The sequence below is a fragment of the Rhopilema esculentum genome, chromosome 4, assembly GCF_057945365.1.
Source record: "Rhopilema esculentum isolate cy_ngs chromosome 4, ASM5794536v1, whole genome shotgun sequence".
NCBI lineage: Eukaryota > Metazoa > Cnidaria > Scyphozoa > Rhizostomeae > Rhizostomatidae > Rhopilema > Rhopilema esculentum.
The window spans coordinates 1,832,043-1,854,803 of record NC_142818.1 but is presented as its reverse complement, the minus strand read 5'-3'; the positions used below and the strand labels follow the sequence as shown (position 1 = coordinate 1,854,803).

General features: G+C 35.3%; 1 protein-coding gene and 1 non-coding gene across 2 annotated transcripts in view; one reads left to right on the top strand and one right to left on the bottom strand.

Moving 5' to 3' along the window:
* Window positions 1-22,761, top strand: part of LOC135691288 (dynein axonemal heavy chain 8) — a 54,170-nt gene that overhangs the window by 10,026 nt on the left and 21,383 nt on the right. The window contains exons 18-52 of the mRNA XM_065209106.2: window positions 378-497; window positions 1,052-1,368; window positions 1,810-1,924; window positions 2,324-2,429; window positions 3,138-3,319; window positions 3,642-3,774; window positions 4,254-4,489; window positions 4,846-4,950; window positions 5,261-5,374; window positions 5,989-6,051; window positions 6,413-6,651; window positions 7,010-7,250; window positions 7,530-7,729; window positions 8,276-8,429; window positions 8,675-8,838; window positions 9,514-9,616; window positions 10,141-10,245; window positions 11,135-11,296; window positions 11,718-11,942; window positions 12,361-12,613; window positions 13,303-13,401; window positions 13,559-13,746; window positions 14,176-14,262; window positions 14,589-14,696; window positions 14,975-15,109; window positions 15,773-15,934; window positions 16,327-16,573; window positions 16,888-17,129; window positions 17,435-17,575; window positions 18,179-18,413; window positions 19,380-19,522; window positions 20,051-20,185; window positions 20,730-20,852; window positions 21,492-21,705; window positions 22,303-22,409. Coding sequence (XP_065065178.2) covers window positions 378-497; window positions 1,052-1,368; window positions 1,810-1,924; window positions 2,324-2,429; window positions 3,138-3,319; window positions 3,642-3,774; window positions 4,254-4,489; window positions 4,846-4,950; window positions 5,261-5,374; window positions 5,989-6,051; window positions 6,413-6,651; window positions 7,010-7,250; window positions 7,530-7,729; window positions 8,276-8,429; window positions 8,675-8,838; window positions 9,514-9,616; window positions 10,141-10,245; window positions 11,135-11,296; window positions 11,718-11,942; window positions 12,361-12,613; window positions 13,303-13,401; window positions 13,559-13,746; window positions 14,176-14,262; window positions 14,589-14,696; window positions 14,975-15,109; window positions 15,773-15,934; window positions 16,327-16,573; window positions 16,888-17,129; window positions 17,435-17,575; window positions 18,179-18,413; window positions 19,380-19,522; window positions 20,051-20,185; window positions 20,730-20,852; window positions 21,492-21,705; window positions 22,303-22,409 — 5,703 coding nt within the window. The remainder of the gene's footprint in view (window positions 1-377; window positions 498-1,051; window positions 1,369-1,809; window positions 1,925-2,323; window positions 2,430-3,137; window positions 3,320-3,641; window positions 3,775-4,253; window positions 4,490-4,845; window positions 4,951-5,260; window positions 5,375-5,988; window positions 6,052-6,412; window positions 6,652-7,009; window positions 7,251-7,529; window positions 7,730-8,275; window positions 8,430-8,674; window positions 8,839-9,513; window positions 9,617-10,140; window positions 10,246-11,134; window positions 11,297-11,717; window positions 11,943-12,360; window positions 12,614-13,302; window positions 13,402-13,558; window positions 13,747-14,175; window positions 14,263-14,588; window positions 14,697-14,974; window positions 15,110-15,772; window positions 15,935-16,326; window positions 16,574-16,887; window positions 17,130-17,434; window positions 17,576-18,178; window positions 18,414-19,379; window positions 19,523-20,050; window positions 20,186-20,729; window positions 20,853-21,491; window positions 21,706-22,302; window positions 22,410-22,761) is intronic.
* Trnan-guu (transfer RNA asparagine (anticodon GUU)) lies at window positions 9,219-9,292 on the bottom strand. Its single transcript has one exon. It is a non-coding gene; the product is annotated as a tRNA-Asn (tRNA).

The window sequence follows — 22,761 nt, the reverse complement described above, 5'->3', positions numbered from 1 at the left end:
TTCAATATTTGCACAACAACTATGAATATTGGAAACTGTACTGTAAATGGTTTTCCTCAAAAGGAAACGATCATTTTGTTGTTAAACACAGCTTTATTTTATTTTTTGTTCAGTAATTTAGATTGTATTTAATAGGGAGCCTTTTTCTGCAGTGGTAAATAATGGAAAGTTATAAACGATATAGAACTCTAATGATTGTCTTCTGTGTATAGATTCAGTGCCACTCTAAATGAATTTTACAATCGAACAGGCTTCCATTCATTTTTTTTCATTAAAATTTTAGAATATAACCAAGGTCACAGATTCTTTGTAGATCCTTGTCACAGTCCTTGTCTCCTTCAGACATATTTTTGCATAACATTCAATTTGTTTATCAGATACTGGACGTTAAAGATGCCAGAATTGATAATGGCCTTCAACAGATCAGTGACATTATCTTATGTGAACTGCCAGAAGACGAAGCTTGGCCCGTTGGCCAATTTCTCTCTCGCACAAAAGTATAAACTTCAATTTCAAGATTTTTTAGTAACCTCTATTTACGAGAAAAAGGATCTGAAGCTGCATTTTCTGCTGAATAATTTTAAATTAAGAAAAAGGGGTTTGCCTGATTAAATTTCGATATATTTGCTAATTAATTGGTTTAGATCGTTGTTACTTCAGATCTACGAAGGATTGTTTGCAACGAGTAGTAATAAGTGGCGAGTTTAGACACAATTCAGTCTTTATTGTTGAATTCGGTTTGTGTGTCAGGCCAGATTATATAATAGAAAGGGTCTTTTCAGCTTCAATCTTGTGACATGTTGATAAGATCAAATAAGCCAACCGAAATTGTTTCGTGTAAATTATATTTCAGGTTATTTGAAGGCAGCTTGCCATCATTTTTATACAGCTACCTATTGTAGTACAAGCTGTGTCAGGAAAGTGGTCTCCAACTGTCTAACCATGTCAATATTCATAACATTTTTATCTAAAATCTCATCCTAGAAAAATAACATTTTCTCAAATGCTTTTTGATTATTTAATGAAACTGTTACCAAAATCTTTTTTGAAGGAAATATGTGATCAAGCTTCAAAGAAAATTCAGGCGATCAGTAATCGTGTTGAAGAAGCAGTATGTGATGTGCTGGATACCTTAAAATCCACGCATGTCACGTTAAAAGCCCAATCACAAATCAAAGATCCATCTGTTGTTCCTTGTAACGAGTCCCACGAACACAAAGTTGCTAGAGAGAAGATGCTACATAGAGAGCACGACTTAGAAGAGGAGACAAAGGAGCTTGCTAATTATTTCAACAACAAACTAGTCGATAGTCTGCTTAGATGCATCCGAAACTCTCTTGACGCAATCAAACGCAGGGTCTTTCCCGCGTATGTTTTGTAGTTATGCTAAATGTTTTAATAAAACTTTAATTCTGAATTTCGTTTAACTCTGAGCACTTGATTTTTCTACCTCCATTCTATACACCGTCTGGATAGTTTTGACTCCCACAACAAGAGTGAGGATGTCATATTTTCATTTTTTTGTCATTGAAATTTCAAGTTCTAACTTCATAGTCGCAAACAACATTAATATATCCAGCGACAATACTAGGTTTAGAAATAAGATCTAGAACTCACAAACTGTTGGCTCTATAATCCAGTTCGTTCAATCTTGACGTAACCATTGACATTCATTTTTTACTAAAACATTGATCCAATGCTGTTACAAGTAACATTTATAAGGGTACTGATCTTCTCTTGACTCAAAAGTAACTAGAACCTGATCAGCTAACGTACATTTGCTCATACGAATCTCATGTCGTGTTTTAGGTCTTCGAATCGAAACTACGGAAGGAATCTATCCTCATCAAGCTCAGTATCGGGACTAACTGCAAAAGAAATGGCCTGCTTCACAGCTGACATGACGCTTGTTATTCCCAACGTAGTGAGTTATTACTCTTCATTTAAAATATGAATTTTTTGCTTTTTTACAAATCTGGCTATATGTATTTTACTCAAATCCAGCTGCCAAGACACCAGAAGTTTTTGGTGGCGAGTTCCTGATATGTTTTTCATCGTAAGTAAGACCTTGTTTGGTACAGGCTATGGCACTAGTTCAACGTTTTCATGTGATTTTATAAATAGCTTGTTCAGTACTGCAAACTTGATAGAATATCCCTAGCAAACTCGCGTCAGTATCCACATCATTTCTCCTCTCTTCTCATATTACATCTAAAGCACGCCAGTTTCTTTCAAATCTTACTTTTATTCCATTTATTGATGCGTCTGTTTGAAATTTTATAGAAAAAGGTTTGATATGACAACATTTATATCTATCGCGTAGGTAGTGCAACCTACTATTGAAGATGTTCAGCATTCTTTGAATGAGGGTATTAAGCTGATTCTGAATGTGAGCAAGAATGTTGCTTCATGGTCACAGAAGGAGAATGGTGAGGCTCTTTCGCACTCTCATTGTCAGTCCACCGTAAATCCATTTAATGCAAGCTTTTTTTGTTTGCTAATTTGCGATTGATTTGTGTGCTGAATTTCATTGCTATAACGGAAGATCGTTGTATTTACGATTTCCATTTGGTACGGAGTAGAGCTAGGCCTGTCTTTACAACTATCTAATCTCATATAGCGGCTAATTTAACAAATGTTGCCATTTAACCTTCTGCCTGGTTTTAGCCTGCGTGTAGCTTCTAATGTCCCGATCACATCATTGGAATAAATTGCCTAACCTAGCACTTGAAATAATGCTTGTATAATTCTGCAACTTGTCTCATTACATAAAGTATAATCGTTTTGTTGAACGATTCCTTGAAGATGCAAAATTTTTTAAGCCTGAACAATGATAATAGTCAACTGTTTTTCACACTTCTAGAGAATTGCGTTAGGATGCTGTTCATTGGAAATTCTTTTCTTCAGAAAAGTCAGATCTAGCGACTTAATCTGGTTTACTGGTTCTTTAAAATGCTTAATATGAAACTCATTCCTTTGAACCATAGATAATTTTGTCACTTTGTGTTAAATGTTCCTGATTTAGCAGACATTGAAATTAAAAACCTGTTAACCCTGTTTCAAATTACTTGAATACAAAAAATTGAACTTTCTTTAATACTTTTGTGAATGATAATTTTTTTGTCATCTTCTTTCAGAATCACAATCTCAGAAGCAAAAGAATTATTACAAATACATTGCGGAGCACAAAGACACAACCAAAATCACGATGATGTTGTCATCTGCTGTCAGCTCTACCAAAGGGGAAGTTGTCAATTACCTGGATGCGTTTGCAAAGTATATGTTCTTATGGAAGGAAGATCGAGAGCTGAAAATCAAGGTACTATTCGTTTGAGGAAACTGTAAGAACAATTATAGTCTAGTCGTAGGTTAAGTAAATCTATAATTTTGCTTTTAGCAATTGTAAAATTTTTATAAATTTTTCTCTTTTTGATCAGCATTTTCTAAAAAGCACTTGATGCTGACAAATATCAGCTATTATATAGATAACTAGGGTTGGTATTATTTTTTTCTAGATTCAATATTAAATGTTTATGAATCTTTGATAGAACTTTTCCCGTATTTCAATCCGTAAAGGAAATTAAAATGAAGTGATTGATCACGAATAATGTATTGCCAAACGCATCTTTTTTTATTACCAGGAATTCATTGAGTCTGATCCCATTCTCTCTGAGTTCAAAGCCGAAATACTGCGTTATCGAGATATTGAGCGTGAAATCAAACTGTTGCCAGAAAAATACGTCATTGGACAGAGAACACTGCAGCTCAACACAGGTAAAATACAGGATATAGAATCTATTGAGAACAAGGTCACCTTTGGCAAACGTCTTGCATACAGATTGGCTGTTTCTAGTTGTTGATAGTGGATACACGGATAATTTTATGGCTGCTGTGTTGCCAAATTTTGCCTGGAGCAATTTGTCTTGGAGCAAGTAGCCAAAGCTTACAGGTTATACTCTTATTTGGGAACTATTCTTTTAATCTCCCAAGATTGTTAATGCTATTCCTTGTAGATTTATAAATGTGACAATTCAGGAGATATCCGTTTCATGGGAATAAGATAAGTGATTTGGCGTCTTCATCTTGGGAATCAGCTTCCCACGATCCTTTACCTTTGAGAATACTCAATCTCCTTATTCTCATGCTTTAGAGAATGCATCTAAAAATAAACCCGTAAATAGTCCATTTAAAAATATACTCAATATTTTAAGAATCGCACAGTTTATTTGTTAGTAATGACTTTTTCTGAACAGGGCCTTTGAAGTATGCACTAAGTGTAGAAGCAGAAAATTGGAAAGTGGCTTTAGGTCGCGGCATGAATGCCAAGTACAAGGAAAAGCTAGACGAAATCGTTCAGTTTATTGCTGACTACTCCAGAAGACTATCCCATCCGATTAAGGATTTGGATGATGTCCGGTTTGCTATGGCGGCGTTGACAGAGATCCGGAATAATGAAATTCGCATTGATACCGAAATCGGTCCAATCGAGGTATAAACGGTTTTATAAACCAGTCTTTTAAATAATTTCTTTCTTGCAGAATAGAAAAAGCATGTCCGTTTTTTTCACCAAGCTTCATATGCTATCCAGATGTTTTCTTAAAATAACTAGATTGCAGGTTAAATCAATGATTTGTGGTAACACCCCAAAATTTAAATCTGCATCTATACGATGAACTATCAGATCGAAGACAACATGTTATTGGTACTTTTCCAAGTAAGCTTTTGACAGCGTTCTATGATTTTTAAATGACCTTTTTGACTTTAAGAAAATTTTGTTTCTTTTAGCTTATAGAGTTTGTTTCATTGTTTTGAATTTTCTAATCACTGTTGATTTTAATTCTTAAGGAATCGTACAGTCTTCTCAACTCATTTGGAATTGCCTACCCGCAAGAAGAATCAAACAAAGTTGATTCCCTGCGTTACTCTGTTCAGAAACTTCTTCAGCAAGCCGTACGTAAACAATTCACTTTGTTGCTGTTATCTTGCTTTTGATACTCTTAAGTGCATATGCTGTATGCTATATTTTGTGATTATGATTTTGTGCCTGTTAACATACTTCTTCTCCCATGCTGGTAAAATTTAATCTTAGAATGCCTGTCTTTCATCTTTCAAAAGGAGGGATGATATCCTCTGAGCATATCATGTAAATACGCTTAGTAATGCATTGCAAGTTATTTCAATCAATGGGAAAACCTTGAATCTTCGTTTTGATCAGGATTGCATTTGAAAATTCTCTAACTACTTTGTCTTCATCTTAAAGAATTCTGTCCAGTCCGAGCTTGTTGAGATCCAACCGACATTCAAGAAAGATTTGTTAGACCGGGTGGAGACGTTTAAGTCAGAATCTGGCAGTTTCTATGGAGATTATGATGAAGTATGTAAACCAATCAAAATCTACTTTCTTTATATATTGTTCTCACTTTGATTTTTTCTTTCTGGATCAAATCTACAATTCAACAACATCTATCAAGGCTGTAAGGAAGTGTATTATAATCTTGCGATTCCAAGCATGATTTTTTAATGTGACATTATAAGGGATTGCTAACGGGAAATTCCGTGTATGACACTTTCAGAAAGACGTAATGCATCAAAAGTCTATTCGATATGTTTAAAATAATAGTGCAAGATTATGATTGGATCTATGGTTGAATCCCAGACACATGAAAGTTAGAAACTGTATCTTTTGATGAGTTGTGCAGTAAGTATAGAACAGGGTATCTTTTTTCAGACTTCAAAAACAAAAGATCGTGGCAAGCGTAGTCATTTCAATTTGGACATGATCAAAGATATTGCAACGTCTTGTATACTACATTTTATACAATTTATCTGTCTATTCCTGGGTAATGAACTTCTTAATCTTCAAATAGGCTTGGTCAAACATATATTTTGATTAGAATTCCTCGACTTATAAATTTATAAATGAGACGAAAATTATGTTCTTTATAACACGCATGATTCTTGTAGCATGCTTTTGTTTTCTTATTTCAGAATGGACCAATGGCCAATGGTCTTCATCCACAGGAAGCTAGCGATCGCCTAAGTGCCTTCCAGGTATCTCCTCTATTGATTCCAACCGCATAATTTTCAGTTTTATCAGTATAACTATCTCTGTTTTTTCAAGTGGCACAATTATGCAGGGAAGTGGTTACGATTGTGCCTCTCTACTCCCATCTAAGTAGTAATATTCTTGAGATTCATGTTGCTATGTCCGAACAAAAAATAGGGGATGGGCGATGGGGACTCGCGGAAAAGGGGGAGATGTGACAAATTGTGTTATCCTTGCCTTCCACCCTGCCTTCATTAGCATTTTTCCTTGGATGCTCATGGCCAGCATCGGAAACATTAACTTGAATATAATTGATGAATTAATTTTAATGATTATTTTTTTATGCTATGTGTTTAATTTTTTTAGACCAAATTCGACACACTATGGCGTCAATATCAGACATACAACGGTGGGGAAGATCTTTTTGGCTTACCTATCACAGACTATCCAGAACTGATGAGAATTAAGAAAGAACTTGGTCTGCTTCAGAAGCTATACGGGTTGTATAACTCAGTTATTACAACAGTGAACGGATACTATGATATTTTATGGCATGATGTAGATATTGAAAAGATCAATCAAGATTTGTTGGATTATCAGAACAGGTAGGAGACCAGCCCTTATTCCAGCGATACAAGAACGTGTTTTTTGAGCATATTTGTGATGCAGGTTTTGTCAAGTTATGTGAGGCTCTATCACTCTAGGTTCTTTTATTTTATATGTTTTAGCAATGATATGCAGTCTATCACCACTACCGGTACATGTACGAGCTATTGCTAAAAGGCTAGCTTCACATTTCACTTCAAATCATTCTATTTCAGCTAGTTCCGATTGTAAGTTTATTATCTATAAACTGTTTGTAGGAATACAAAAAGCAATTACTGTTTTCTAAGAATAAGAACCTCGAAAGGAAATAATAAATATATAAGGAAATTGTTTAAAAACGAAATTTTGGTTTTACAGATGCCGTAGATTGCCAAAAGCCTTGAAAGATTGGCAAGCATTCAACGATCTCAAGAAAAAGATTGATGACTTCAGCGAGTGCTGCCCTTTGCTTGAGTTGATGTCAAACAAGGCCATGAAAGAGCGACATTGGAATCGCATTGGAGAACTCACTGGTCACCATTTTGACGTGGATAATGAGAATTTTGCACTGCGTAATATAATGGAAGCAGATCTTTTGCATTCAAAGGAGGATATCGAGGTAATTTGGTGAAGGATGAAAGTTGTTTTTGTGGTGGAGACGATAAAAGATCGTCATATCATACAGGAATTTTTCTATTTTTTACATTTTGATGATTACGTTGTCATAAGGGACCATGAATTTGTACATTGGCTTGTGGAGTAATGGATAGAAACCCTGATCTTTGAGCTTTTTATATCTTGCTTCGGGTAGAAATTTTAAGTTTTCAGGTGCATAAAATTTTTGCCATTACATTTAAGCTTAATCTCAAATTTCAATGTCACGAAATGTCTCTTGAAGGATATTTGCATATCAGCTGTAAAAGAAAAGGATATTGAAGCCAAACTTCACCAAGTTGTTGTTGACTGGAGAGCACAGGAATTCTCTTTTACCCCGTTCAAGAACAGAGGAGAACTGCTGCTAAAAGGAAACGAAACAACGGAAATCGTTGCATTTTTAGAAGACAGTCTGATGATTCTTGGATCACTCATGAGTAACAGGTATGTTTGTATTTATTAAAACTCTGATGCTTATGAAACATTTACATTGCCTGAGTTTCGCGTAACAGCATATTTTATTTGCTACAGCCAGCGTATTTTAAGCAAAATGCAGCATTCTTAGATTTACTTATCATTTTTATCATTCCGATGTTTGATTTGAAAATTTCTTCGCAAAGCAAAGATTTGGCAATCTCTATTATTTCTAACCGTTTAAAAAAGAGTCAATCTGAGATACACGAACTTACTGTAAAGTCAAGTTCTACTCCACTCTGATTCAAGTTCTAATTCAAGTCCTTTTTTAGGAATATTGATAATTTATCTTATTCTCTAAGAGTCGTATTGCACCTTCTTGAAAACTTATATTGCTTTTCTAGCTCCAAGAAACTTTTCTTTAGCTGTAGCAATGTAAAATCGAATATAAATTCTTTTAAATAAATACATTTCCTATAGAAATAAGCAATTTTATTTAGCTTCTTCAGATCCAGTTTGAAAAATTTACTGCCATTTTAAACTTTAACTGTTAAATTATTTTTTCTCTTCCTCAAGATACAATGCTCCGTTTAAAAAAGACATTCAAGCATGGGTGCACAAATTATCGAACACCTCTGATATCATCGAAAACTGGTTGGTTGTGCAAAATCTTTGGGTTTACCTAGAGGCTGTGTTTGTTGGCGGTGATATAGCAAAGCAACTTCCAAAGGTAAGGTTGTATTGCAACTTTAAAGAGGCTTTTGACATGCAGAGAAAGAACTTCCCGCGTACGATGTTTCGTAGTTCTTGATGGTTTCGTATTCACAGAGTAATTTTTCATGTAACTTAAATATTTTCAAACAGTACACGTTCTGCTAACTGTAACAGATATGTAAAATTCAAAAAATATTTAAACTTGCAAGTACAAACTGAACGATGGCTAAACATTTCCTAATTTTCGACTTGTTCATGTAGGAAGCGAAGAGATTCCAAAACATTGACAAGTCATGGGTGAAGATTATGACCAGAGCACACGAGACGACCAATGTCGTTGAATGCTGTGTTGGAGATGAGACATTGAGTCAGTTGCTTCCTCATCTGTTAGAACAGCTTGAACTTTGTCAGAAATCACTTAGTGGGTGGGTTGAGTGTGCAATAATGGATTTTTATATGCAATACCGTTCAGTTGAAAGAATTATTCTCGTTTTACATAGTGCAACTATTTCCATCTAAAATAATTTTCGTCATGTTAAGGTTAATAAAAAAGGCTTTTAATCTTAGCTCTCTCTAGAATGTTGTTTCGACACAAATAAAAGACGTCAGAGATTAATTTTTTTAATTTTTTTATTTATGTCTTGGGAATAACAGCAGTTTGAATTGAAATACCGAATATGTTGGTATTTGAATCATATGGTCAATGGTACATAAAGACTTTTGATTTGCTTGGAGACTAATTGCGGAATGAACCCGATTGCCTTTTTATTTAAAAATGTTTACTTCAACCAAAGTAAAAAATTTGCGTCCCCGGGTGGGCTCGAACCACCAACCTTTCGGTTAACAGCCGAACGCGCTAACCGATTGCGCCACGGAGACATGCTGCTCCGCAGTGCCCTGTGACAGTTCTATATTACCACAGGCAAATTGATACAACATTTGAAATTACAGAAGTATTTATGGTGGGATTATTAAAGACTTTATTAAAATAGTAAATTGTTTATGAATGATTGTGTTAATAAACTCGTTACGCAAGATCCTATGCTAAGAATTAACTTAAAATGCATTTTTGCAAACATTAAAGTAACTTTATTTTACAGATATTTAGAAAAGAAGCGATTGATGTTTCCCCGCTTCTTCTTTGTCTCCGACCCTGCATTGCTGGAGATTCTTGGCCAAGCAAGTGACCCACACACTATTCAAGTAAGAAGCAGTCCAAGATACTCTAATCAATACAAAGTTATTTTAAAGGATTTTCTGCAGACTGAATTTGCGTTTCATTTAGGCACTGTGAGAATGGCTTGGTTTTTGGCCAGATTCACGTACCAATGTGCTTAGTTTTCCACATAATTTTGATTCGTTAGTCTTAGCATGAATTGAATTTTAGGCTAATAGATACAACAAGCTATCGAGCCTTAATTGGTGCTACTAAGATTATCATCTTAATAAATTTTTAACCTTTTACCAAAGCAAGATCTCTTTGATATTAAGAATAAGATATCAATAAAGATCGAAAAAAGAACAAAAAACAACAATAGAATGAAGTAAAGCTTATATAATAATAAGGTATTTAAGTGATACTGTTAAAATTTTTTAATAGAGTTATTAAAACTCAGCCTGATTCTGAGTAATCTTTGAAAGCTCATGGCTACGTAATTAACTTGATAACGCTTTTAGACTCTGTCAGCTAGCTTCAAAAAAGAATTTGTTGTGATTGTATCTTTCAGGCACATTTGCTAGGGATATTTGACAACACCAAGTCGGTGGCATTCGATGAGAAGGATTACAGCAAGATATTATCAATCATTTCAAGCGAAGGAGAAACAGTCCAGGTAACCAACATGTGCCTGTGACATTTGGCACTTCAGTATTTTGATGCGTAAAATTATAATGAATGTTGGCGTGACATTCTTAAGTTTTATTTGTCAGTTTTTTTATACAAGTTATTGTCGCAAAAGAACACTAGGCGTGTAAAGGAACACTTGAAGTTTTGCAACAGAAGTTAGGCGAATGGCAGATATAAACATCTGCAGTAAAATGTCTTGAATGGCAGATATAAACATCTGAAGGTTTTTTTAAGGGTGATACAGCAAGTTGTAAGTAAAGATGCCATTGTTTACCTTGTCAATAAAGTTTGTATCTTTTAACTGTAAAAATCACAGGTAAACCAACATGCGTACATACAAGACATTGAAAGATAAGTGATGGTAACAAATCGAATCTCCTCTACATAACAAGCCTGCATGTCCTGTACGAATGACAAATGTCATTTTTTGATTTTCCTGGTAATAAATATTCAATTTAAATACAGTTGAATCCCCGTAAGTTTTACATCGGATAACTGAACTTTCACAAAGTCGAACTAAATTTGAAGTCCCATCGGATCTTCTAGCCTTATGCAAGCAAAAAGTACCCAGTAAGTCGGACTTTCACTAAGTCAGATTGATGTTCAATTTCCATTGAACATTCATGACTTATTCAAGCTATCCCAAAGTCGTACGATAAGGCGATAAGGCGAGCATTCAACAAGTCGGACTGACTTTCAATTCCCAAATAATTTTCCTGCCTTATTTAAAAACCGTGCCTTATAACGTCGTACTCCAGTAAGTCGAACATTCATTAAGTCATACCATTTCCTTACACCCCTTGAAGGTCAGACTTAACGAGATTCAACTATATATGCATTTGCAAACTTAAACGCAATATTTTTCCTTGAAACAGCTGGAGAAGCCGTTGCATGCTTCTGGCAATGTGGAGGTTTGGCTGATGGATTTACTTGTTCAGGCCCAGTGGTCTTTGCACGTTGTGATTCGAGATGCGTCGGTTATCATTAAAGACCCGTCATTTAATCTCATGGATTTTCTCAATAGCTTTCCGGCTCAGGTAACGCTCTGTATATATTCCAGACCGGTATTTTAGTTTGCAAACTGCCAAAGCTTTTTCACCTATATTAAATAGTTCTTACGATATTTTGGACAGAAACTTTGTTTACTTAATTCAATGCTGCAAATTCAAAACTTTATTAATGACCAAAATGTCTAGCCATCACTTTAACCTCTCTTCTTTTCAATCTTAAAGCACATACAAAATACCATCATGTCTTGCCAATGTAAAAGTTATTGGAAAATAAATAAAACTTTTTAAAGTTTTGAGCCATACTATTAAGAACCCTATACATTCCATAGCTCAGCATCCTTGATCGACTGCATTGTATTTTTTCATACTCTCGATGCTCACAAACAAAGACACTCTTTTTAACTCTATAACATTTCCTAGCACCGTTGTTGATATTATCTTTGTGCAGGTTGGCATTCTGGGAATTCAAATGATATGGACAAGAGATGCCGAGGAGGCATTGAACAACGCAAAGACAGATAAGAAAATCATGCACCAAACGAATCAGAGCTTTTTAGCACTGCTGAACACGCTTATTGACGTCACAACCAAAGATCTCACCAAAATGGAAAGGACTAAGTTTGAGACTCTTGTCACAATCCATGTTCACCAGCGCGATATTTTTGATGATCTGGTAGGTTCGATTTAAAATATTAATAAACCTATCTTCGTTCTTTAATAAATCGTTCTCTTGAACAATCAGTTATGAAATTTAAAAATTAAGTTTTATGTTGTCGTGAATCCTGTTTTTTTCATTTACTGACTTATTCAATATCTCGAGGGCAAAGTTTAAACATTAGCCCTGAAAGCATTCTAGTATTCTAGTATAGCAGAGATTCTTTAAAGTGGGGAAGCAATTTTTCACCTTTTATAAACGATATCAAGGCTGTCCTTGGCTATGCATGTTCAAAATTGTGTGGAAATATTTTTCTTATATTGGTTTCTTTATTTTTTTGCTCATGTCTTCGTTTCTTCAAGATTTCGCACGCCTCGTCCTTTAGGCGCTATACTTGTGTTTTAAAGACAGCTTACTATTTTGAGTTTCCACACAGGTGAAAATGCACATTCGCAGCTCAACCGACTTTGAATGGCTGAAACAAAGCAGATTCTATTTCAAAGATGAAATTGATGACTGCGTTGTGTCAATCACTGACGTCAATTTCAGCTACCAGAACGAGTTTCTCGGGTGTACTGAGAGGCTGGTCATCACCCCTTTGACTGACAGGTGCTACATCACTCTTGCCCAGGCCCTTGGTATGTCAATGGGAGGTGCTCCCGCTGGGCCTGCTGGTACAGGAAAAACAGGTTAGCTTCATGCATCTTCATTTCATTCTACTATCTTTTGGCAAATTACAATTCTATACATTGTCGAATGCCCACTACCCAATATTTCTAAAACTGGAGTTAATGAGGATTTTGATAAAAAGATACACTAGTTAATAATATTAGCTAGAATTCATTTAAAAGAGGAAGAACTCGATTGCTTTTCAATGCGCCATTACCAAATAGCGGATCTGAATTTATAATTAAAATTGCAAGAAAATAATGTCAAAGGCAGCTGTCATTTTTGCATACTGTGTGAAATAGGGAAAGATGCTTCGGCTGTTGTTACATACATTTCGTAATCGATTAGACTCTGAAGATTCCTGCACTGCATCTACTTATTCTCGATATTCTTTTTTTCTTTTATTCTTCCGATTCTCTTATACTTCTTCATTTTCTTTTTTCTTCTTTTTCTTCTGGTTCTCTCTTTTTCTTTTCTCTGCTCTTCTTCCCAACTTATTTTTCTTCTTCTTCCCTTCTTTTCTCCCCTTTCATCTTCTTCTTTTCATTCTTTTCTTCTTTTCCATCTTCTTCTTCTCATTCTTTTCTTCTTCTTCTCATTATTTTCTTCTTCTTCTAATTCTTCTATTTTTCACTGTCGACCAGCTGAGTCCTCCTTCGCCAATACTCCTTTACACGTATCCATGACTTGTCTATTCTGTGTCTTTCAGAAACTACAAAAGACATGGGTCGCTGTCTTGGAAAATACGTTGTGGTCTTCAACTGCTCGGATCAAATGGACTTCAGAGGTCTTGGAAGGATCTACAAAGGTTTGTTTTTAATGTTAGTGTATGTCAGTTTTGCAAGCCAAGCACTTCGATCCGGTATATAACACAACTGTGTATCGAATTTTTTTTACCAGCTTTGCTATTTGCACGCTTGTTACTTTGTTAATGGACTACAGACTTTTCTTTGGTGTCATTGCAGGCCTAGCCCAGTCCGGAAGCTGGGGATGCTTTGATGAATTTAATCGAATCGAGTTGCCAGTTTTGTCTGTAGCTGCGCAGCAGATTTACATTGTTTTGACAGCTAAGAAGGAACGCAAGAAACAATTTGTGTTTACCGATGGTGATATTGTTGATCTGAACCCAGAATTTGGTATTTTCTTGACCATGGTAAGTCAGGCATGATCATGCTATAGTATTTCACTACGTCTGTCAAAGATTTTCTTCGATCTTTTCTCTGGATCCTCCATTTGCGTTTTGGATTCTATCTAAAGCAAAACAGAGGGTTATGACTAGTGAAGTCAGAAAGAGATCGTTTTCTCTCTTCGACTCTTCAACTAGGGTAGAGATAAATGGCTACGATTGGTAAAAAACCCAATCAAACGCGCTAACCTTCTATTCACGTTGCCTTCGCCCCGGAACTGTGTATAAATTTTCTTCTTACCTTTGGACATTATCCAACCCTTATCATTGTCGGACAAGTATCGGAAGAAAAATACTTTGATTTTATGAATAAGGTTTTTGTTATTTTCAGAAGCGCAGTTCTCTTGTTCATTCTTTCTTGTTAAGCTATTGCTCTAATGTTGCATTTTTTGTTAGAATCCTGGTTACGCTGGAAGACAGGAATTGCCAGAAAATCTTAAAGTCCAGTTCAGAACAGTTGCTATGATGGTCCCAGACAGACAGGTATGCTCTACAAACTCTCTTTCTATCAAAAATTCATTTCCTATTCCTGTGTTTATTGAATATCAAATCAAAGGTATTGAGACTTTTAAGGCTAGTTGATCTAGCTAAAGCTCTCTAACCTTTCCACTGTGCTATCAGAATTCACATAAACCACTTTAATAAAATGTGGTATTTTTCAAAGAAAAATGTAAACTTGGGGCTGATTTATTCGACAAACAAATATAATCACGACCGCTTAGATATAGATCTATTAATCACCTCTTCTTGCAGATATTTTTGCCCTTTCCTTTGTCAAATAAACTAAGATCAATTCTATATTCTCTTAGATTATTATGAGAGTGAAACTTGCAAGCTGCGGGTTTTTGGAGAACGTATTGCTAGCCCAGAAATTCTACACTCTTTACAAACTTTGCGAGGAACAACTCACCAAACAGGTATATGGTCCATCAAAGTTGTATATTTTTTACGGTAAATTTTAACTCGATTTTTTGTGTATTATGGAAGTTTTAGCTCCCAATTTTCGTTCATTAAGAAAGTTGTAGCTTCTTAAAATTTGCGCTGTAGTACTAGTCTACATTGGTTATTAATTCACCGGAAATTCATAAGTAATGGTGAATTGTGTTGTTGCAAGTACTTAGTTATTGGAATTTTAGTGGTTAGTGGATATTGAATTCTTTATCTTTTTTGTGAATATTTTCCGTATATCTTCAAGGTGCATTATGATTTTGGGCTTCGTAATATTCTATCGGTGTTGCGTACACTTGGCGCCAACAAGAGAGCCAATCCACAAGACAGTGAAAGCACAACAGTCATGAGAGTTTTGAGGGATATGAACTTGTCCAAACTGGTATGTCGAACACAATGTCATTTTATTTACTTCTGAGCTTTTAGCAATGATTACTTTGAATGAAATGAATACAAACCTGCTTTATGACTCGTTACTCAAAAGTAATGATAAATATGTATTTGGCCTCTTAATGAACATCACGTGACTGGTCGTTTATTAACAAAACTGTATGAGATTTGGTATGCAGAACATGCATGCTCTTATCTAAGTTGCTAATTCTAAAATGAAACTCAAGTTCTAAATCTAATGGTCTCAGTGTTAGATTGCGACCAGATACATAAAGTTAATAAAAGCAGCTTTGAGATTGTGACTGACGAAAATTCTATTATCAAAAGCACATCCAAATGTGTGATTTTGATAACAGAAAGTTTGTAGCCAAACAGACACAAAAAGTATTAGCAATGCCAAATAAATTCGTTACTTAGAGATATATGTTTATTGGATTCTTAAAAATGATAAAGCTAGTCAACAAAGACAAGCAATTCTTATGAATCACAACATGATCGTGTTCTTGGTGTGACTTGGTCATAAGTCTAGTTATGTTGATGATGCAATTTATCAATATTTGCCATACCATCTATCTAAATAAAATGTTTTTTTATTTCCTTGCATAAATTATATGCTTGTTTATATAAATCGTACAACGTGTTTCTTTTCTGTAAGGTTGATGAAGATGAGCCTCTGTTCATGAGTTTGATCAATGATTTATTCCCTGGCATTGTGCTGGATAAAGCTGGCTATCCCGATCTAGAGGCAGCTATACAGGTGAACACAGAGGCAGCCGGTCTGGTTAATCATCCTCCTTGGGTTCTCAAACTGATCCAGGTGAGCCAACGCTTAGAGGAATTCTCTTATCTTAATTCTCAATTTTTGTTTCTCAATAGTTAGTTCCTTATGTCGAATTTTAGTAGAGAGAAATATCTTTTCATGGCATGTTTGCAATTAAAGCAGCAATTATTTTCAGCAATATTGATCCTTTTAGAATAACGTTTAAAAGTATTATTTGATTTGCCTGTCACTATAGAAACTCATATTTACGATGTAGACTGCTTTTACCCCAACATCTTTTAACACCTGGTTATATTTTATACACCCTTAATAGGGTGTAAACATGATGTACCCTATTACATATCAAGTTTTTGTCCTGTTTAACAAACTGGGCGGTAGAAATACTTGTCCTTTTTAAGTAACTTCATTCGAGGAATATCTATTTGCAGTTGTACGAAACTCAACGGGTTCGCCATGGTATGATGGCCCTTGGGCCTAGCGGTGCTGGCAAAACAGCCTGCATCAACGTGCTAATGAAAGCAATGGGTGATTGTGGGCAGCCACACCGTGAAATGAGAATGAATCCAAAAGCCATTACTGCACCACAGATGTTTGGTAGATTAGATGCAGCAACCAATGACTGGACAGACGGAATATTCTCAACATTGTGGAGAAAATCTCTGAAAACAAAGAAAGGTACGTCAGTGACAATCAATAACATGCCTTCAGTTTTCAAAACCTGTAAAAAGCCGTCTAGTTTTAAATGTTCAACAACGGTAAAAAAATTATGGCATACAAATTTTAGCAGTCATTCAATTTTTTTATTTTGGCATTTATTAAAAACAAAGTGCAGAAATCGTAATTAGGCAGTGGTTTTTAACTGTTGCAGTATAAAATTGTAAACAGAATCTCCTCTAGATGAACAACTTTGCTTTTTCAAATTTTTCTCAAAAGTCTGCCTTTTTGCTTCATGAAATGATATTTTTCACTGAAATTCCTTGAAAATATAGGTGAAAGTGTGTGGATAGTGCTAGATGGTCCTGTTGATGCCATCTGGATTGAGAACTTGAACTCTGTTCTGGATGATAACAAGACCCTAACACTGGCCAATGGTGATCGTATACCCATGTCTCCCTACTGCAAGGTCGTGTTTGAGGTGCACAACATTGACAATGCCTCACCTGCAACTGTGTCAAGGAATGGAATGGTCTATATGAGCTCGTCTGTCCTGGAATGGAGACCAATCCTAGAGGTTCTTTGCTAACATTACTCTTTTTCGAAGGCTTATACTATCTCAACCTTATTTCCTTCTCGTAAATTTCGGTCTAAACCTTCTTAGAAATTTGATCGCATATACACATTTGACAGGCTGCATTGTTCTTTTTCATAAATATTTTGCAAAAGCTTTGAACAATTCCATTCCCTTTCTGCAAACGATATGCTAATCTTGCAAAATTGAACAATTTTTGCTATTTTTCTTGCCTCTATCTTAGCTTCAATTATTTTCTGCACAGGATCGATGAGTTAACCTAACTGCTATAATTGATTTTTTTCAAGGGTTGGCTCAAGTCTAGAGTCCCACAAGAGAGCGAAATCATTCTTGCTTTACTAGAAGAGTCACTAGACGGCCTGTTGACGTTCGTTCATCAGAATCTCTTTCCAAAGATGGATGTTTTAGAGTGCAATATTATTAAACAGGTACGGATTTCAGTTTTTTTCTTCTTTCTGATTTCGTCAACTCTGTCAGTTAAATTTTATGTATGGCAAAATGAACAAGTCATTTTATTACGAAGTCATTAGATCTTTATATTTGCTGCCTCTGTTGTGTCCATCCAAAAATGTTAGCTGGTGACGATGCAAAGTTCTAAGCTACAAGAGTTCTAAGTATTTCTAAAGCTGCTTTTGACACATAATATTGCCCGTTCGTAAGGGAAAATTCCTACTAGAGAAGGTTATGGGCCTTGGCTGAGGTAGAGAAGACTCTTTCCCATTCACTATGAAGTCTCCTGTATTGCACGGGGGGCCTATTTGCTGCCTGGGACCAAGTTGCTTTCGCTTAAAAACATCCATGATTGAAGAAAGTGCTCTAGAAGAGATCTTTGGCGTGACATTTACAGCTCCCACCGTAGGGCCTAGCCACTCGGCCATTATCTAACTGTGTCGGAATACAGTTAATGAGATCCTTACTTTGGAGCAACCGTAGCCGTATAGAGCCAGTAGCAAAAGTTGGGTTTGCTCCAGCTTACATTTAATTAAAAAGTATTCTGCTGATTTCCATGATATAATTTGTTCATTCCTTAGTTTATTGATTTGATGGAAGGACTTATACCGAACAAAGAAGAGGCTGGAATTCTTGCAAAGCCTCATCTTGAAAAACTTGTCGTCTTTGCACTGATGTGGAGTGTAGGAGCGTTGTTGGAGCTTGCCGACCGAAGTAAAATGGAAGATTATATGAAAAAAAGTTGCAAACTAAGTCTGCCTATGACCGAGGACGGTTCTGGTGATACAATATTTGAGTTTGCAGTTGATAATGAGGGTATGTATTGTTTAATACTTGCGTTTCATTTTGAGATTCTTCTGCTGAAACCAAATTTCGGTAGTTAAGTATTAACAAGAAGAAGAAATGTGGAACCCAAGCGGGATTGCGACGAAGAGCGTCTCACATTTACAGCTGCTTTCTTGAGACTCTGAAGACCTTTTCCTTATTTTTATCGACTAGTATCACAATGCTGGAACTACATTTATAGGATATGATGAGGAAATTTACTCATATCACATGGATAGCGAGAAAGAAAGGTTCAACACAACAAATGTTAAATTTTTTAGCGTAAAGAAAATAAGAAATGGCTTAAAAAAGCAAGCATTTTGGAACATTTTAAGGCTTTTCGTGTGATTGGCCTATTTCAATTCACAACTGGGTGTAGATATTTCCTAGCTGATTGTTTTCGATCTTTATTCTGACGTACTTTGAAGAAAGTCAAACGAAAAACTCTATTATGTTCCAAAATGTTTGCTTTTTACAGTAAAATTGCAACATCTTATTGCCATTAAGCTTTAATGGAGCATAATAAGAGAGAGTTGAGATACAAAAAGGGAGTACAACCCTAAATGCACGTTGCCTAACAGTGGTATATTATGACAATGCGATATGTCGATCAAATCGAATCGATGCAGTTTCCAATTCAACCATTAAGAAAATCATTGAATAAAACCTTAAAAAATGATTATCTCAAAAGCAAGATTATCACTTTAAAGGCTCTTGCGCAACCGGCATGCTTTGCGACTATATTTTTTAAAACCAGCCTAATATCCTACTGTATGAAAATACAAAACACAATCAATTTCTCAAGACAGCTGCCGCTAAGCATGCCGGTTGCGCAAGAGCCTTTAATGTGTATCAGAAGACTAAGAAGCATTTACTGTCTTAATTCTAACTTCTACCCTCATTGGCAATGCCTCCAGGACTGAATATTGTTCATGCTTCATTTTTCTTTATTTTCAGGCAACTGGGAACATTGGAAGAACAGAGTACAAGCATATGAGTATCCATCTGACAGCAAGCCTGAGTATTCTTCGATATTGGTGCCAAATGTTGACAATGTTCGCACTGATTATCTTATTGATTGCATTGCCAAACAACAAAAGGCACGTTGAGAGTTTTGGCTAGATTTAGTTAGAGCCTAGCGTTTTTTATTCAAGTTGGGTTGAAAGTTTCTTTGTAGTTCGTTACAATTATTGAGTAATGTTTTCATGCCAAATGGCTTTCCTACCTTTCCTCTTAGCGGTTTTTTGTTCTTGGAGTCCTCTTTAAATTATTTTTATACTTTTATAGATTTTAAGAAAACCTTCACAATGGGTATTTATTTATTCCAATGAAGGTAACTGAACTCAAATGATGTTCTCAGTGACAAAATTTGTATCAAATTTTTCGTGCAAACGCTTTGAAATATAATGCATACTAAACTTTGCATTCTCTACAGAGCAGCCAACTTCTTTAAAAATATATGGCTTAATATCTTGAAACACTGTATCCATTAAGGACTTATTTTGAGATCCATCTTAAATTCTCATTGCCCCATTCCCTCTCAATCACTTTCAAATTAATGCTCTTAGCTGTGTTTTGCCGTAAAACCTATATCTCTCGAGTTGTATACCAACCAACACTTTTCACAGGCTGTTCTGCTGATTGGCGAGCAAGGCACTGCCAAAACAGTAATGGTGAAAGGCTACACAGCAAAGTACGATGTAGAAAGGCACATGAGCAAAGGGTTCAGTTTCTCATCCGCTACAACTCCACTCTTAGTTCAGGTTTGGCCATTATTTCTACTGGAGTTTGGTAAAGGAAAGAGTTTCTCTGCTTATGATAAATTATGTTTCTGTTTAAAGAAAATCTATGAAGAAAGTAAAGGTTTTATTGTAGCTAAAAGATAATTTGAATAGCCTGCAGAAGTTGTGAAGGCAAATTTTGATTCATTTCTATTTTAAAGTATCGTTGATTTGCTAAATTGAATATGTTGCTGGCATTTCTTTTTAATTTTTGCCTATTTAGACAAGAAACGTTTCGGTTTGCTACAGAATAAATAAAAGGGGCTTAATTTGCTAGTAGATCTTTCTGAGGATTTGAGTACATTTCACTGTTATAATGACAAATATTATTTTTAAGATAATTTTAGGATAAAGAATCCAGAAAAATTGCTGGTGATGTTTTGCATTGTCTGTTCTGTTGACAATCTTTTATCTTGGTAGTATCGCCTTGTTACTTTTATCTCTCTCTTTCCTTTTGTAAATACCCCGCTAAAAGACTAGCCTTTGTTTTATCCCAACACTTAATAAAGTATCTTTTTAATTGAAGAGAACCGTCGAGAGCTATGTTGACAAGAGGGTAGGGACGACGTATGGTCCACCAGCAGGAAGGAAAATGACCATATTTATTGATGATATCAATATGCCCATTATCAATGAATGGGGCGATCAGGTATTATATGTGTCATTGTTCTCAAGTCGCTCGTTTGACACGAGTGGGTAATCGTTAAATTCAGCTTAGATATTCTTGAAACTACTACAATTTAAAAAGCAGCTTCACTTTCAACAAGCTGTGCCAAATTAATTTGAGAGTTTTGTAGTTTTTTTCCAGAAATGATTCTAAATATTTTTTATAACAATTTCTGCACTAGCATTTTTTCGTTCAAGAATTGTTTAAATAGACAAAATCTAATTGCAGAAAAAAATTTCTTCAGCACATCTTTCCTACCGAAGTAAAGTTTAGCTCGAGCCTAAATTCAACCACACTAACTTGATTTCAAACTAGAGAATATTAATTTCAAGTGAATACTTTTGTATAGGGAGGTCTATTTAAAAGAAATTACCTTACATTACCTTGTTGCATTACCCCTAGTTTTGAACATATTCTCTCCGTTACAACTCTTATCTCAAGAAAAACAGTTTTATGAAATAAACTGTGGCTAGTACATCATTAAGATGCAAGCATTGATTTTTTATACTTGAGTTCTTCCTTTTTTGAATTCGTTTTGGAACTCAGTGCCTTCATATTTTAATGGGATTGTGAACAAATCAGATTGCTATATATAAACATAGGGTTTTCGTATTTGTATAGATAACAAACGAGATAGTGCGTCAGCTGATGGAAATGAGTGGATTCTACAATTTAGAAAAACCGGGAGAGTTTACAAACATAGTTGATATTCAGTTCATTGCGGCCATGATCCACCCTGGAGGAGGCCGAAATGATATTCCAAGCAGACTGAAAAGGCAGTTCTCTATATTCAACTGCACATTACCATCAAATAATTCGATTGACAAGATTTTTGGTGAGCACAGTCTTATTTATTGCCAAAACCTAAAGGTACAGATTAGCAAAGCTTTAGCAAAGGACCCTTTTTACAAACATTGTTAGCTCGGAAACCTATACCATATGTGTAGTTGGTGACATTACTTTATAGTACTGACAAGGTTATACCCTCTTTATAAATGCAAATTATCATTGCTGTCAAAAATTGTATAGCTCATTTGTATTTCGTAAACTGGTTAGGCAATCAAAACTCTCAGGTTTAGCTCTTATTAAAATAATTGAACTTTTGCACAGCCAGCATAGTTAGGACTTTAGGTATTTCCGCTATTTGGTAAGATACAGTGTTTACTTTTAAGTGTAACTTATTACAAGAAATCTTTTCAATGTAACTCAGCCTGCCTTTTTTCTTTGGTATCGTTAGAATTTAGGAATTTAGTATCAAAGGAATATACGCAGTGGTAATTTTGGTTTTTGTCAGCATTCCTGCAGATTGATATGGTTGTTCAACTGTCTAATAAAATTCAGATAACATCATAATGGCCAGTACTATGTTATATGCACCTTGAATAACATTTTCCTTTCAAAACATAAAAGAACATTTTGAATTTTCATCCAGGTGTTATTGGCTCTGGATACTTCTGTGAAACAAGGTTCAATGACGAAGTCTGTAGTATTGTGGAAAAGCTCGTCTCCTGCACTCGAATCTTATGGCAGAAAACCAAGGTACTTTTTCAAACACTATCAAAACTACTAATGGTTATAGTTGAAGGGAAGGTACTTTTAAAAATTGTCAGCCTAGATTTGCATGCCTTCTTCACTTTTAACTGACTCAGCTTGGAAAAGGCAGATTATAACTTTTATAGCTCAGGTGATGCTAGCAACTTAGCGCTGGAGTATTGATGGACGATAAATGTGTATTTAGCCTTAAGAAAATAGTCATTTTACAATCCGGACATCTAAAGAAAATAGTTTTAAAAAGCTCCGACAAAGTAGCAAAATTTTGGAAATAGCACATTGGCTCCTTCGTCTAGCCACCTCACACTATTGCTCGGAAAGATTAACGTGCGTGAAGCAT